The 16,752-nt window shown below is 42.3% G+C and overlaps 1 protein-coding gene across 7 annotated transcripts in view; it reads left to right on the forward strand.

Moving 5' to 3' along the window:
- arvcfb (ARVCF delta catenin family member b) overlaps window positions 1–16,752 on the forward strand; it is a 268,096-nt gene that overhangs the window by 103,174 nt on the left and 148,170 nt on the right. For 6 of the 7 annotated variants that reach the window (XM_069682296.1, XM_069682301.1, XM_069682297.1 and 3 more), the window contains exon 1: window positions 14,258–14,449. In XM_069682296.1, coding sequence (XP_069538397.1) covers window positions 14,258–14,449 — 192 coding nt within the window. Of the gene's footprint in view, window positions 1–6,437; window positions 6,534–14,257; window positions 14,450–16,752 lie in introns of those variants that run through there. The other variant, XM_069682303.1, reaches the window with a different exon arrangement.

Below are 16,752 nucleotides of genomic sequence, written 5' to 3' on the forward strand. Positions count from 1 at the left end.
TTGTCTTGTCTCTTTTCACAAAAATCCATTGGTATTAATGATATCAGTGTTTCTCTCTCTGGAGAATCCGTCAGTCGCAGTCAGAAGGTCAGAGAGTGCAGTGGGGACTTCAAACACTCATGCATAAAGCAGGATGGTTTCCTGTGTTGGGTTGGTAATTCCTGAGCCATTATTACAATACCAAGGCTGTGGCAAGTGGATCGCACTACTGATCACAGTCTGCCTTTAATGAATCTGTAACAAATTCAACTTTCAAAGTACCCTGCTGAAATAAACAAGAAAACCTAAAACTGTGCACAGTCCAAAGAACAAACAAGCCAATCAATTCCTCCTCCTCCCCCTCATAGCCCTCAGACTTCAAACTACTCAGTGAGCTTTGTTACTTTGTTCTGGCAGGAAATCTTTCTCTCTTTGTCAGGGAATATTTTTTCCGATCTGCTTACTTTATTTACATATTGAGAGGCGTTAAGTTCTGATGGGTTAGAGACTTCACTTCCTGCCTTAAATGAGAGGAGTGTTAGCCGAGGTCAGCCCTGAAGGATCGGTGCACAGAGTTCAAAAAACCCTGAAACTTCTCTTCTTTTTTTTTTCGTGGTTCAAGTGGGCCCATTTTTCCGGACTAATGGTGATGGACTGTAATTTTCTTTTGGAATATATACAATTAGCTGCTGCTCTCTGCAAGCACAGCAGGAAATACACAGGAGGAGCATTTGCAGTACAATGTGTCTCAGCTCTGCTTTCAACCGAACAATTACCTGGAAATACAGAGTTGTCAGGGGATTCTGTCAGAGTACAGAGTGCTCCAAACCAGCTGCATTACGTTTCAAGGTTTTCTGTTTTATTAGCCTGTATACCGAGGAGAGAAAGGAGAAAAGAACAAGGGGAAAGAGGCGAGAGAATGGTTGACTTGCTGAATGAGTTATAGGTAAACCCAAGGCAGAACAATACTTTATCAGCTGGGTGTAAACGATAAGAAGTGTCAACATATTCAGGTTTGAGGATGTGGGGGACGGCATTGGGGCCTCTTTACAGCTCGGGCTAATTAGTTATTTTTGAGCTACAAAACCTTCTTGTAGCTTAATATTAAATGCAGATCAGAAAAAAGAGTAAACCTTCCACTTTTTCTGGTCCTCACAGAAGGTCTACTCATTTTGAAAAACATCTGGTCACAGTTAAAGATAGTGTGGTTATTAATAAAATAATACATGTATTATAGAGTAAATTAGCCAGATCTACATTCTCCGTGAGATGTTAATTCAAGACTATACCAATGTTTACGTTGTAGTGAATAGGGCCTCCCTGTGGTTGCAGCCTGTATCCAACATAAAGTCAAAGTTTGTTTATTCTATAGGAATAGTTTGACATTTGGGAAATCTGCTTATTTTGGTTTAAGGCAAAAATGATTGATACTACTCTTACGTTTGTGCATATTTTTGGACTTTGGAAAGAACCAGGTTTGCTGTTTCTGATCTACAGAGACCACTGCAAAATATGTATTTCTCTTGTTCAACTATTTATAGGTTTGTGTTTGTGTAAAATGAACTTTTGTTTTGTTGTAAACAACATTTCTGACTACTTCCAAATAAAATATTAGTCTTTTATTTTCAGAAAATGCCAACTGGTTAAAGGTATAATAAGTAGGATTTTTCCTTACATTTTGTCTACAACACATTCAAACTGGGCCCCTCCTCCTGGGCTCTTCGTCACCAGAAGCTCACTCTCACGCTCTCGTGCGAGATCACACCCACCCCGCCGAGCTAACACCGACAGCATCACAGTTACCTTTGCATCATAACCGCCGGTTACTATTGCGCTAGCATGCTAACTGCTGGTTAGCTTTGCGCGAGCATGAGAACCGCCAGTTATCTTTGCTCTAGCATGCGATCTGCGGGTTAGCTTGTCCTCCCCAGTTTGACGCACCTACCTGTCCAACAGAAAGTAGGCCAACTCTGCATCGCTCATTCGCCATGTCCTCCGCTCTGAATGGGGCCCAGATGCTGATTTGAACCACTCCCACACTCACCTATACGCTGTGATTGGCTCTGGGAACCACTACAGCGCCCCTCCTGAAAACATCCCGTACAAAGCAAAACAACAGAATAGATGCAGAGGGAATGGTCTCACAAGGGCCCATAAGTGACGATTTATATTAGATTTGTAAATGTCTATATTTAATTTTTCTAGGAAAATCCTACTTATTATACCTTTAAGACAACAAAAGATGCAAAAAAGATGCTTTTCAGGCCTCGAATAATACAAGGAAAACAGGTTCATGTTTAAACAACAGAATACTAATGTTTTAACTGTTAAAAGTAATGTGAAACTACTCCTTCAACCATGAGCACAGCCTTCCACCATCATTAAACAAACAGGTGCCTAACCAAACCCACCTTATAGAGGCGGCAGATCATAAAATGCTTTCGTAAATTATTCAGGTAATGCTTTGTCCTAAGTGTTTACAAAACACTGACAAATAGCATACTGACAACAGGGACAATAGATTAGAAAACACTAACTATCCCTTTGAAAATCTCTATCAAACAACCTGTTATGTCGTTCTGATTGGAGGACTTGTTGGAGATTAAGCCACATGCACAGTAGTCTTTCATAATTAATGCTTCTTACATTTTAATTTTCACATTCAACATTTCATTGCATGGCCCAAACAATGACTCTGGATGCTCACTGCATTCACAAGTAACCTGAATACACAGAGGACACAGGAAATGACACCTTTATGCATGCACAGAAGAAGTGTCTGCTTATCCACTTGGCCATTTATACGTGACTGCACTTCTTCTTTGTGAGCGTGCAGAGGCACTGAGAGCCGAGGAAAGACCTTCATCTGTGTAGCATTCCCCAGACAGTCAGCCCTTCAGTCAGTCAGTCAGCTAGCTAACCCTCGCTCTGCATTCATTATTAATCACAGAATTAGACCGGGGCGCTCGCCAAACGAGGAGGGTTGACGGGGGACAAGTCGTGATAGAATATGCAATTGTCTGCATAATGCACAGCAGGTGAGGTATCGGGCGCTGAAATGAAGCACTAATATTTCATGAGGGTTCTGCAAGTTATTACTGTCAAATGATGGCGGGGGCTTCGGGGGCAGCGGTGAAGATTGTCAACACGTTCGCTGAACCAAGAGAGGAGAAAATGTATCTGACTGGAGGCTGTGTAAATAAATCTGATTGAATGTGGGTATTGGGAGTATAAAATGTATCTGCTTGAGGCGTGGACACTGTTTTTTTTTCTTGTCTATATTTACCCACAGGAGTGTTTTATTAAATAAACAAGCCTCTACACAACCACGTCTTGTTATCAGTGTTTACTTCTCAAAGCTGCCCAAGCATTTTGAACTCAAATACTTGTGTGCGGTGTGTCTGAATTGGCAGTAAACCGACCTTTCTATTGACAGGAACCCTTGATTGCCACTCCCAATAATCAAACTCTCCCACTATTGACCTCTGATCAGCTCCGTAGGATCAGCTATAGGTTAAGTGCCATTATCCATTCATATATTCATCTCTAACTATCAATGTTCCCTTTCCCAAACCTGCCAAACCAAAGGAAAAACTCACTCACAAGAGCATTGCATCACGTTAAGTAGAATAAAATGTGTATTAACCAAAGCTCTACTCTGAGCTGCGTGTGAGCTCGTCCCAACCCGGGGAGGAGACAGAGAGAAATGAGGTGATAACTAATGCGGCCGGGCTTAGCTTCACCTTTGATGTTTGTACCAGAAATCCAAGGTGCTCAGAGCCTATCTGTCCTTGAAGTGAACACGCCCAGGATCCCTTGAGAGGCAGAGATATTCTAATCCCAGAGCCAGCAAAAACCTGAAGAGGGAAGTTGACTTTGTATCGATTTTTTCCCTCTCACCGTGGGTGTCTTCTGATCATAGCTAATGAAACATTGCATGGCTTCACGACTCACCGATGCATATTTGGCCTGCAGTCACAGCTGCATCTGGAGATACTTATCATGTGGAGAACGGCCTATACGTTAAAGCTTAAAGCAGGAGTTCATATTTCTGATTTGAAGCATGAATTTATGCAGTTTAAAGTCCTGAAAGGTCAGTTGGCAATACTTGCTGCTTTTATGTTGTCTTGGTTTTAGTTAAGAAAAATATGTGATAAAAAGGCAAAAAAACAAGTTAATTTTTAAACATCAAGAATGAGTCCAAACCTCGGCTGCATCTCGTCATAACAGCCAATAATCTCAAATGAACTGCTTATGAACTCATTTTGGGATTTTATCCTTTTTAACAAATATTCTACTGAAGCAAAGTGTTGCTTGAAGTATGAGGCAATTTTCAAGGAACAATTACATCCTATTAAACCCATGTCTCGAAATGAAAATTGGTTTGCGAGGACGCGTGTGTAAGGGCACGTTTGATTTCATCATCAGTGACATCTTCAAGGATGAAGTCGATCCAGCGGTTCTGCTGCCGGGCTTTTGTTTTCTCAGTCATCAAAGGCAGCAGAATGTCTGGACAGGTTGGTGTGTGTGGCAGTATGATTCATCCCATGGTATGAAGCATCAAAACCAATTTGCAGTGCTGTATTGGACACTGGTCTTTTGCTTTCTGTGCGCCTGTGATGTCTATATCGCTGAGGTGGTGCAGAGTGAATACTAAGGTCAGGCTGACATATTGGTTTGTTGAAAGTATCGAGTAAGTGTTGCCTCATTATTAAAAATCAGATATTGGCCAGACAACATCCCGCCTCACATATTTAGTGAAGAATTGATCAGGGGAGTCGTTCTTTATGTGAAGTTACTGGCCTGAAATAACTCTGGTTACTGTAGCTGTAGTAAACAGCATGCATTTGTAAATTTGTATTTTTACAATTGTGGGTCTCCATGGACAATTATGATGTCTGGAGAAGTATTGGCTGATTTTTAGCGTAACTATCTACAACCTAATTCACATGAAGATGCTTTTCTGAACTAATGACTATTAAGAAGAATCTTACAATGTTCCAGTTTCATTTAGCAGATGCTTTTGTCCAAAGTGACGTGCATTTGAGAGTTAACACAACACAAGCAACGATCAAGACGGGAGGGAACGAAGTCAGAAAGTGCCAACAAACAGCTTAAAGTGCGATCGGACACAGGTGCCAACAGGCAGTGCACAGGGTGTCAAGGCATCAACAACGTCAATATCATCATCATGTATATCATCATAAATATCCTAAACAACATCAACAACATCCTAAATGTCATCATCATCAGTAGCTTCAATATCATTAAGGTCAGAGGTGTTCATAAAGAGCTGGGTCTTTAGCTTCTTCTTAAAGGTTAAAGGGACTCTGCGGACCGAATGGAGTTTGGTAGCTCGTTCCACCACTGGGGGACTACAGAGAAGAAGAGTCTATTTAGCGACTTAGGGCCCTGTTGTGATGGGAGTACCAGGCGCCTTTCATTGGCAGAGCGTAGTGGGCGGGACGTAATTCAGACCTGGATGAGGGCGTTCAGGTCGCTAGAAGCCGTTTTTGCAACAGGGTTTTGAATTTGATGAACAGTGGAGTGACATGGGCGGTTTTGGGTTGATTGTAGACCAGTCGCGCTGCTGCGTTCTGGATCATCTGCATGATTTGTGATTGGGGGCTGGACCTAATGTGGCTTTGAACACAATCAGTAACATTGTGATTAACTGGTGGCCAGTAAAAGGAGAATATAAATGGGGTACAATGATCATCCTTCCTTGAATTGTTAAAAACCTTGTTGGAACAACTGCAATCAAGAGATAAGTTAAACTCTCTAAAATGGCTTTAACATGAATAAATGTTATGTAGTCAAAATGCAAAATAGGAAATAGCATAGCATGGGTTAACTTCCCCATAGCAGAGGATATAAAATGTCTCATTTGAGATATATTTTGATATTTCTGAGTGAAGAAAGCAGAACTGAACAACTTTCTTGACTTGAAAATCAAAGCTGTTGACATACTCTTACAGGTCTATTGGATTTCTAACCACAGGTTCAGCATTTATTGACAGACTTTAAGTGTTTTTTATGGATCGGCTGAATAGAGTTGGGTTGGATAAATAAAAGGTAAAAAGTAAAAAAATTAATGCAGTTAATGACAGAGAAAGCTGCTGGGAGAATCATGTGTTATTGGCACACACAACAAGGTGTCATCTGCATAAAAATTAACATAATAATGAGATTTGCGAATAATTTCCTCAAATTCAGGCAATTAAGCTGAAAGCTGAAGTTGACCTAAAATTGAGCCTTGTGGAACACCACAATTGATTGGTTGCAGAGACTGAACAGCTGTAATCTGCTATGGATGAGAGTAGAGTACTGTTAGACTACAGCTGTGAACCTACTGTAACTGTTCTTTCTATATGTGTCTCTGCATTACATAAGAGAGCAATGCACTGTCAGCAGGTTGGCTGAATACTTAATTTCCATTAACTTGTTTTCATCCACAGGTCTCCCCAGGCGGACTGAACAAACGAGTCGACTCTAACATATCTACGTCTGTCCTCAGTCTACTTGTGGTCTGACGGCACTCACCAACATCAAAGGTACACCCGCCTCTCTCTCTACACCTCCAGCCTCCTTTAATCACTTTGCTCAGCTCATCATTGCAGTAATTACATTTCCTGACAGTTTTATTTTTTTGGTTTGCAAATGCAAGACTTTACTCTCTCTGTTATCTCTCCTCGAGGGAGCCTCACTCCACTTCAGTTCACTTTGTCGCCGAGGTGCCTTGTATGATTATTATTTCAATACATTCAGGAGCTTTTTCCCCACGGAAATGTGCTCTGATTTCAATAATTTACACACTTGAATTAGCTCAGGTAAGTGCCAGTTGAAAAGCTTTTTAGTGGTTTAGTGGAGTATTTTAGAGAAGGAGGAAATTTCTATCGGTCAATTTTCTAAAGACAGACTCAACTGTGTAATGAAGTTTTTGAAGTCTGTCACTTGTTGAGATACAACCCGAGACACCTAATTGCAAATTGAATGTCTTATGTGCTCCAGAGACTTGCTCTATTTGCATGCCTTTGCTTTAAAGTTCGTGTCTCTAAAACTTAGAGACACTTTTTTGTGCCTTATCACTCTTTAAGAAGTACGACAGAGTATATAAGACTTAAATACTGACTGATGTTTATGTCTTTTAAAGCTTTGCGCATTGCTTTTCACATGTTCAAAGCAACTTCTTTCATGTCTCGTGAACAATTAAGAACTCATTAATATCTAGTTGCTAATCGACTCTGAACCTCGACCTTCTTAGAGCTGATTATGATATAAGAACTTAAGCTTATTCTACAGTCACTGTAAAAGAACTGGGCTAAACCCTCCGAATGTTATGCAATGTTAAAGTATGAAATGTAAGAGAAGGCATTTAAAATAGATAAGTGTTTTTTAAGCTTTGTGCATCACGTTTACATAATTCTTTCAAATATATCAACACCTATAAGTAAAATTAAACTGTACATCTCCAACAAAGACATTTGTATTTATTACATATGTGTTTTATAGTTGCAAATAGAAGTATTTTTGGTACGTGGTTGAGTATGCGTGTTTGTGTTTGTCAGCGTTTTCTGTCCTGAAATCTTACACATAGGGAGGCAGTTCAAAGAGAAGATGATATAAAATATGGATGGTAAACAACAGCTGCATATCCTTTCTCCTAGAAGGGAAAGTGATCAGCTATGGAGTCCCTGAACCTCACTAAGCTTTTGCTTATCCTGGCATCAGTCAACAGTAACCCTCTGGGCATTAACATTAGCGTCACTGACTGTAACGGTCAAGAACTCCCTAGATTAATAGATATTTATTGTAAATTACGACCATCTTCCAGTCACAACTATTACATGGTCACCATCTGAACATAGCTAATACTCTACCATTGACATACATTGGATTGTGCTTGTTTTTCTTTTAAAAGGAAGCTAACTTAGGGTGCTGGTTTAGCTCAGTTGGTTATCGCAGGTTCGACTCCCGGTCTGCCAATCATTCGGTCGACCCCCACTCTCTACTCCCTACATTTCCTGTCTCTCTTTAGCTGTCCATATATAAAAGCAGTTAACTGCTAAATAAAATATGTAGCGTTTCAAAGACATAAAGACATTTGAAGTCCTGGCTCTGCTACAGTCACGCTCGTAAAACATATTGCAAATGGTGACACTTCTCATAATGTGCCGTAGTCATGTCTGTCATCAAGTGATGAGTAAAAGCTTTGTTTTCTTCAAGTACGACTAATCCAAACTGACTTTCATGTTCATGAGTAGTGTTTTTTAATAGTCCCCAAACTCGTAAAAACATCCTCTTGGAGAGCGGAAATTCCCAAAGCAGCAGATTGTCATTGTGATGAATCACTTAACTGTCAGTCACTCTCCGTAAGAGCTTTGACATATTGGACAGCTCAGCCAAGGAGAAAAAATCTCTTAAGAGCCTGAAATTAGTGGCTCTGAAATGACAGCAATACCCTCTGATACTGCCAGTTTCCCTCTGACTATATAAATGTATTATCATCAACAGCAGACGCAGGTAGATTAAAGCGTGCTCCCGCTACAACCCGCACACAGTAGCAGGAGGAGCAGGTGTTTTTAAGTACTCAATTGTGCCACTGAGAGCTGCATCCTCAGATGGGCATCAGATGTGTTTAGACAAGGAATTAATTTTAGCAGCAATTACAGCCTCTGGAAGGGGGCAAATTGGCCTTGAGGGGGGAGGAAGGACCCCACCACCCACCTAGTCTCTAATCAGGTGAATGTTTCTAACTCAATATCGGGCACTGATGGTCACACTCAATTATCCTCATCCTTTACCTCCCAATCTGTTCCTCTCACCCTCTAATAACCCCCTGCTCAAACCCCTGCAGACCCACGCCACATGGCGATTCTACTCAGGGTGGCCTCTGTATTAGCTATGGTCCCTCTTTGTTTCTGTTTTTGATCCTGATATAAGACAAAAGTCAAACCAATACTTATGAAAAATATGCAAATTCAAGTTCTTGCTGAGAGTTACAGAAGAAGATCAACAACACTCACTTTGCCTTCTGTATGAAGCTATATTATCTGCAGCAGGTTAGCATAGCTTAGCGTACAGATAAGAAATAGACATAACCCGTTATAAAACTATATTCATTTGTCTTTACACTTATGATTTTGTATGAAATAATCAAACCAGATATAACATGTTAATAACAGAGCCTTAGGCCATGTCAACACGTACATGGGTATTTTTCAAACCTTTTTTCCCCCTCCTTCCCCCTCCTTTGTTGTTTCCAAAAAACCCCGTCCACACAAGCACGGTTGTAAAAAAAAAAAAATCTATTGCCAGAAGTAGTGCATCCCCACGCCTCTGTTAAATGTGCAAACATGTAAAAAGTCCTGTTAGCAAGTTTGGAGGCATCACTGTTTTTGTCACGTCTGTCATTTTGCAAGGAATGTCGCCTAATTTTTGACGCCTCACAAAGGAGATAACGGCGCACAGCCTGAAAAACGCTGTTTACCCCGTCTACACATCTCCATGGAAACACAATTTCCAAAAGTCTTCACCTTGGCCGGAGTTTTACAAAAGATCTGTGTTCAGTGGCATTTGTGTGGACGAAAGGCCAAAACTCAGAGAAAAAACTAGGTTAGGAAAAATACCCATGTACGTGTAGACATGGCCATTTTGGTTCCACTGAACAGATCCGCAATAGCTTGATTAGCTTATTTAAGCTAGCCAGGGTAGCTAAGATCATCAACTACTGGCAATACTATCAATCTAACTCTTGCCTCTTGTTTAAATCTTATAAGGATAAACAGGATGTCTTTTTTTTTTACAGGGTCTCACCTCATTTGACTCTCCTTAAACTCACAAGACCCTCAGATTGCAAGGCATGAATTGTTTAGCACCAAGTCCTCAGTGGAATGACAGCCTCTCCGTACATGTTGGTTGGCCTTGCGGTTAAAGCTGCACTTGGCATCTTTCCACATTGGTAGTAGTGAGAGACAGTGAGAGATGACAGCCATAAATCTGGTTGTATGATGTCAGGTCGGCTGCACACTGCAGGCTCATACCAACCAGCCCAGTTTGTGATGCTTTTCACCAAAGGAATAAGAAAGGAAAAAGCTCAAATGTTGGTTATTCCAGGGATTTCTAGAGTGCTTGCACACTGCTAGGGGCGGAAAAGTTTCCATATACACAAAACTATAATTCCATGTTGGCAATGGGAGAATCAGCAAGACTTCAGCCTAAAAATCACCAAGGCTTCTTGTGCAGATAGGACATTCTTCTCCCTCGCAGCGCTATTTTTGTGATTTAGTTGTAGTGTCGGACACATAGTAAGATAACTAGAACTCGAGCTGCTCGCTCATTTCAAGTTGTTCTTGAGAATAACATCACTTAAATGCTCGCCAGTTTACTACAGAGAGCGGCATGACGGCAGAGAGTCTTGTCATTGGAAGATTTGTTTCTGGGGAGGACCTGATAAATAAGGTGCCAAGGATTTATTACCGCATTTTCCAGAAGGCCTTTGAAGTGAGCGTAGCTGCATCTCTTCTGCAGATCCACACTCAAAATTGCAGCCACGTGTGTGTGTGTGTGTGTGTGTGGATATATTTATTACTGTGCTATTTTTAGAGCTGAGGTTTTGTGCTGAAGTGCATTTAAACTTGGAGAAAAGCCTTGAAACAGCACAAGTGAAGCTAGTAGCTTCATGCTGCTTCAACTACACATGGAATATAAGAGCTTGTTTTTCCTTTTAATTAAAGATGTTTACGCCTTAAGAGAAGTCAAGTCTAACACACTACTCTTTGTGGAATTAATTAAACATTTATATTTTTTTCCTCAACCCATTGATTACATTTCCAGCAGTGGCATTCACCAATAACCCGCCTGCCTTTGCTGTTGTACTTTGATACGTTTCCACCACACAAAGTTAAGACTAAGTCGTGCATGTGTATTTGGAGATGGGGTTAAATTTGGAGACCTTGGCTGTGTTTTTATCCCATCTGACTCAGGCCATTAGCAAACATCTGCTGAACCAAAGCTTTAAAAAACCAGGCCTGTCATGGGGGCAGAGGGGAATTCTTCAGATGCCCCTCCCTGTGCTATTTTAAGTAGGCCCAGAAGTTGGTGTTTAATGATAAGCTGTAGGGTGTAGCTGACATGCCTGCCATATTATTCCCTTTATGACTCAGGAAGCAATGGCTATGTCGCCCTGCAACCCTCCAGAGATGTGAATCATTAGAGTCTGTCATCAAGTATGTCCAATCAACATGGCTTATGGGTCTGTACTGCTGTTGGTTATCTCAAGTAGCGGGTAGCTTTGAAAATAGACAAGGATGCTATTTTTGCAAGCGGTCATTACCCAGCAATGTTTCCATTTTGAAACTAAATTACCAGCTGATGACTGTCAGGAGTATTTTTAGTGTTTCAAAATGTAAGACTCCTGATTCAAGAATGGAAAAAAACTGACTAAGTAATGAGAGATTATGTTCCTCCATATAGGTGAAGATGAAAAGTAACCTTTTTCTTTCATTCACACAGAAGTGGATTTTTAACTTTCCAAACACACGCTCCTCTGCGTGTTTTACCCTGTGAGGAAGAGTAAAGGAAGAGTCGTGTCAGACGAGACTCCACTCAGATAAATAAATGATCAGCCCGCAACAAACATCAAAGAGGGATTGTGTGCTTCAAAGGGAATAAGGGCAAAACACTCTCCAGGTCCTATAGTGAGGAATGAATCTTGTGTATGTGCTCTCACACACACACTTAGTCACACAGAAACACTCTCTGTTTCTGTAATCCGACCTGTTTGAGATTCTAATGGTTGCATCCGCATTGATCATTCCCCGCTGAGCCAAACCAGTCATCTTCAATCTTTGTCTGTTTCAGAGGCAAGAACAGCTAGAAAATACCCAAAATGCTTTGCTGTAATGTGCCTCCTGACTCAATGTCATTCCTTGGTTTGTCTAAAGTGCCTTCTCGTGTCACCTTCTGATGCCTGTTTGTATCTCCAGTTCCTAATCACATTATCTTAGTTCCTTAATAGACAGCTCGTACACAAGGATTTATCTCTCCACAGTGTTACTTTGTGTTTATGATGATGCAGACGGGCCTAAGTTAACCAAAGGATGACTCATTGGCTGCTGCCTTGTGTTATGATATTTTCTTTCACTCTCCGAATGAGCAGCCTAGACCAGGGCCAGAACATCATGTCACATATACGTACAAAACGACTAGTCAGGATTTGTCTGAAACCTTTTAATCAGTTGACTGTCAAAGTAGAAATCCTTGGATACTCTGACTTTCTAAACTTAAGCCTGCTCCATCCTAGGCGTAAAAGATACACCAGGGTGCAACACAAACAGGGCTTAAGTCTAAATGGTACACTGGCATAACTTGAAGTCTGTCGTAACTTTCATCTCTAGGTGGGATGGAACGTTAAATGCAGGTGTAGACCCGGCTGGTGCACTCGGCTCCAGGTGGTGGAAAATTGTGTCAATTTTTATGCTGATGATTGTGGAGTGTTTGTTTATTTCATGACCAAAATCTTTACCTGACCTTATATGAGTGTTTTGGTTGCCTGACCAAAATTGTACTCTTTTAATTGCCATGACCAGGTTATTTCCCACCTTAACCATGCTGTCTTTGCCAAGCACATACTGGTTATATTACAGGACCAGACAAAGGGCCCAAATATTTTCTAATGACATTGTTTTTAAGTGGTGTGTACTGTAATGTTAATATTCACTTAATCAAGGTACTACCCGACTGAAACAGTCAACTTGGGGACTTAGGGTTAGGGTTAGATTCAGGGTATTCCATAGGAACCATAGATTAATAGCCAGATTTGCCAGGTTGGGGCAATCCAGCCTTGAAAGTTAACTTTGATTAATGGAGATTGATGTAAAGTAAAACATTAAAAAAGGTTTATTTAACAATATCTAAAGTCAAATCTGTTGAACAAGCTATGAATGTTTAGGTTTAACTGTACGTAGATGACACTGTGCTTAGTGTGATATATTTTTCCCCCAGTTCCATCAGATTTTGGTTTACTGTGAAGTCAGCACAAACCCAGTCAGAAGAAACCGTATGCTATTGTTGCTTTCTGTTTTAACCTCTGCCTCTTTTCTCTCTTGTCTTCCCTCCATTTTTCTTTCCTTTCTTCCCCAGCTCTCCGTTCGTCTCGCTATCTCATCCTTCTGCTCCTCTTAGAGTGGGGGATGTCTGTTTTCTAACACCTCTCAGCCTGCTTATCTAATAGGTCTGTATCGCTGTGGATTGGTATTTCCAACCCCATTTGTCATTGTGCCGTCAACCCCCTTGATATCTCGCCACCATCAGTTATGGATATCAGGCTGCGTGTGACAGTGAAGCGCTCTGTGGCTTGCAACTCTGAAATCATGATTGTTTATGATAGATAGTGTGTGTGTGTGTGTGTGTGTGGCCGGAGTGTCCGTGTGGCCGGCTGTGGGAAGCTTGCATGTGTTGGCTTCGTGCCTGCAACAGTGCTTGTGTGTCAGAATGCATTATGGCTCTGTGCATGATTATATATCCAGTGACAGCGCCATTCCTCCACGCTGGCTATTTGCAGACGTGAGATCATTCCTTTCAACCTTTTGGGTGTCCAAGAACAAGAATCTGAGTTTTTGTGAGTGTGCATCGTGCTGCTTCATTCCCTTTGTTCCACTTGGAACTGGTGGATCGTGTTTCCATTTTGCTGCGCTGATGTTCCAGCAAAACTGTATTAAATTTTATATGGGCTGCCAAGATTGTGTTAATTACAAGAAAGACTCAAACTTCTGAAAGCAAAAAGATAATTGGCACCCAGTAGAGCATCCTCATTAGCTCCTTTGCTATGCTTGGCATGAAGTATCACAGACTTCCCCATGTAGTCACCCTTGGTGGGGAGAATTTCAGCTTGTCCCTTCGGGGTATTGGCTCAAGTACCTCAGTTTAACATAAACAGATCTGACTGTTCCATGAAGACTCTCTGTACTGTGAACCTACCTCCCAGTCATCAAGTCAACCTTCCTAATTGTTCCATATTGATGTGTCATGTTGGTCTTTTGTTCATAATGATTATTTAATTCTTGTTCTATGAATGATAAATCATCAATGTCCCATCTTGGCGAATAAACAAGTCTTGTATGCGACTTTGAACTTGAGGCATGCGTCACTGTTGATGCCGCTCGCCCAGCCGGCTGGGTCAGGGTGTCTTTAATGACTTGCTGCCCCCTCCTCCCTCCTCTTCTCTTCCCTCCCTTCCCGCCTTGGAAGATTTGTACAACTCCGACCAACACTGGACATGGAGGACTATGACGTTCGCTCTGCCGCCAGCATCCTGGCCTCGGTGAAGGAGCAGGAGGCGCGTTTCGAGCAGCTGACCCGAGCCCTCGAGGAGGAGCGTCGAAACGTCAACCTGCAGCTAGAACGCGCCAACCTGCCTCCAAACGCCCCAACCAGCCAACCAATACCATGGCAGCAGGTGGTGATGCAGGTAAATGATACCAGCATGCTGGAATACCCTCTGACATTTTCAAACAACCTCCACTACCATGTGTCTGCCTCCTGCTCCCTCCTTCCACCCGAGGAAACTCATTCCACCGTCATGTTGGCTCATGGTCATTGCTTTTCATCATTGGTGGGACTCGATAATCTCTGTGTGTTCTCTGTGATTTGGGACACTTGTTCCCTTTGTCTGAACCCACTGTCCTGGATGTTGCGCCACAATCTGCCCTTTGGTGACTCATCTTTAAAAGCGAGCTGATGAGATTCAACCTCTCATTCTGTCTTCCTTCGTCTCCTCATTCTACGCCACCGCTCGCCATCCAATCCCATCTCCTTTTCGCCCACTGCTCCTTGATATTGTCTCTCGGTGCTGCTGATTGGACGTGGCCTTTCGCCCAACTTCTGGGGGACATAAAAGGCCTGGCCCCGGCTCCTGTCAACGCTGGCCGACTCAGCAGGAACAGGAAATGTAAGATGTAGAAATGAGACAGCTGTAATCCCCTCAAAATGTCAGCAGTGACAACAGCCAATTGATTTACACACTTCAAACTGTTAGCTGCCACGTTAGCTGGAAAATGTTCCAGTTACAGTCATGATTTCCTCTGTAAATCACTACATATCAACATTAACAGCGATTTGCAGCCTGGTCTGACTGACTCACATGTTTCTATTTTGCAATATTTTCAGACCTGTCTCCGGTTTTCACCCTTTGGTCGGATCATTCTCTTAAAGACGGCATGCATGTTATACTTTTTAGATGGTGAAAGCACCATTTGGCAGTGCAGCACCTGTAGCACTAAGAAGCATCACCTTTAATCACCGTAAAGGAGGCAGTCTCATGTATTATTGATAGAGCAAGACCTGCAGAGACGAGACTGTTTTGCACACATTGGCCTCAGTTGTATTTGCTTGGTCACATTTTGTTAGCAGTCAGTGTCAGCGTTCATTTTCAAAGGGCTCGCTGCCAATTTGGCTTCATGAAGGGATAATGAAGAGGATGCAGGAAAATTATAGGCGACTTGTCATCCCCTCACACACAACAGGGGCAATCCAATCTTAATGTGTGTGTAAGAGAGAGTGAGATAGCCCACCTTCTCATAAACGGATCCTTGATTTACTGGCTTAACATGACAGGCAGTGTATTAACCTGCTCCCTTACGCGATCGCACACACATCATACTCATAGATACCCCCCCCCCAGTCTTGCTGTCGCAACAATAGGGGGTCAATTGGGCGCAACGAAGTAGCGGTCACGTTTCCATTCCACATTTTAAACCACATTGAAATGTAATTTGGTCGCCAGAAATTGGACCAACGGCTTTATCATAAACACCTATAAACGCCAAAGCAAATTGCATGTGAGGGTTGGAGGGGGGGGGGTTGATCTGTGTGAGCTGCAGGGCAAACAGCACCTGAGCGCTTGGCAGCATGTGTGCTCGGTCTTGAGCCAGAAGGTGTGTGTGTGTGTGTGTGTGTGTGCTGCACCTGGAGACCCAATCCATTCACATAATGAAGCGGTATGAGCGATGGGGAATGCATCAGGTCGCTCTCGTTCTCCTTACTACTCCCCCCGCACACACACACTCACACACACACACACTCCCCAGGCTGCATGATGGATTAAAATGGAGCATGGCTCAGTAAGTGAAGGTTCAGATTTCCAACCTCAGGGCCAGACTCAATGAGGCCTGCCATTATTTAAAGTTGGGGTCAGAAGAAAAGTAAAAGTGTGATGAATGAAATCAGATGCAAGTAGATGCTTAATGAGATTGATAAGCCGCTGATCTAGATAGCGTCTCTGCCACGTGGTGCCCAACGTGGAACAGATTGGGTCCAAACACCAGCGGGCAGCTCACACTTTTATCTGCCTTTATCATTTAGATCAGAATTGTCAGCATTTTTAACTCGGGCGAGCTACAGAGAGCGGGCTCGGCGGGTATCAAAGAAACGTGAGGGAAAATTCTGTGCAGCTCACAGAGATGGCTGCAGATTACTTCACACACGTCAGCACAGCGCCGTGTGATTTGTCACTTCAAGCAGTCCTCTGAAATGCTACACACTACTGACTCATTTCATCAAGCCCCAAACCTCAGTGTGTTGGGTTTAACACAGCGGGCTTGCTGGACGTGGAGTGAGGCACGGCCCTGGACGGCAGCCAAATCACTCGAATAAGTCATACAGTGATGATTTGACAGTGTTATGCAGAAATAAAGCTGTCATTTCCACTTGAAATTTAGAGTCACAATGATTGGTAGCGTGTCTTAATGTTGAGTTTGGTGACAAATCTTTTGG

Source organism: Semicossyphus pulcher, unplaced genomic scaffold (assembly GCF_022749685.1).
Source record: "Semicossyphus pulcher isolate SPU_LCO1_2020_fin unplaced genomic scaffold, fSemPul1.0.p SCAF_6, whole genome shotgun sequence".
NCBI classification, from domain to species: domain Eukaryota; kingdom Metazoa; phylum Chordata; class Actinopteri; order Labriformes; family Labridae; genus Semicossyphus; species Semicossyphus pulcher.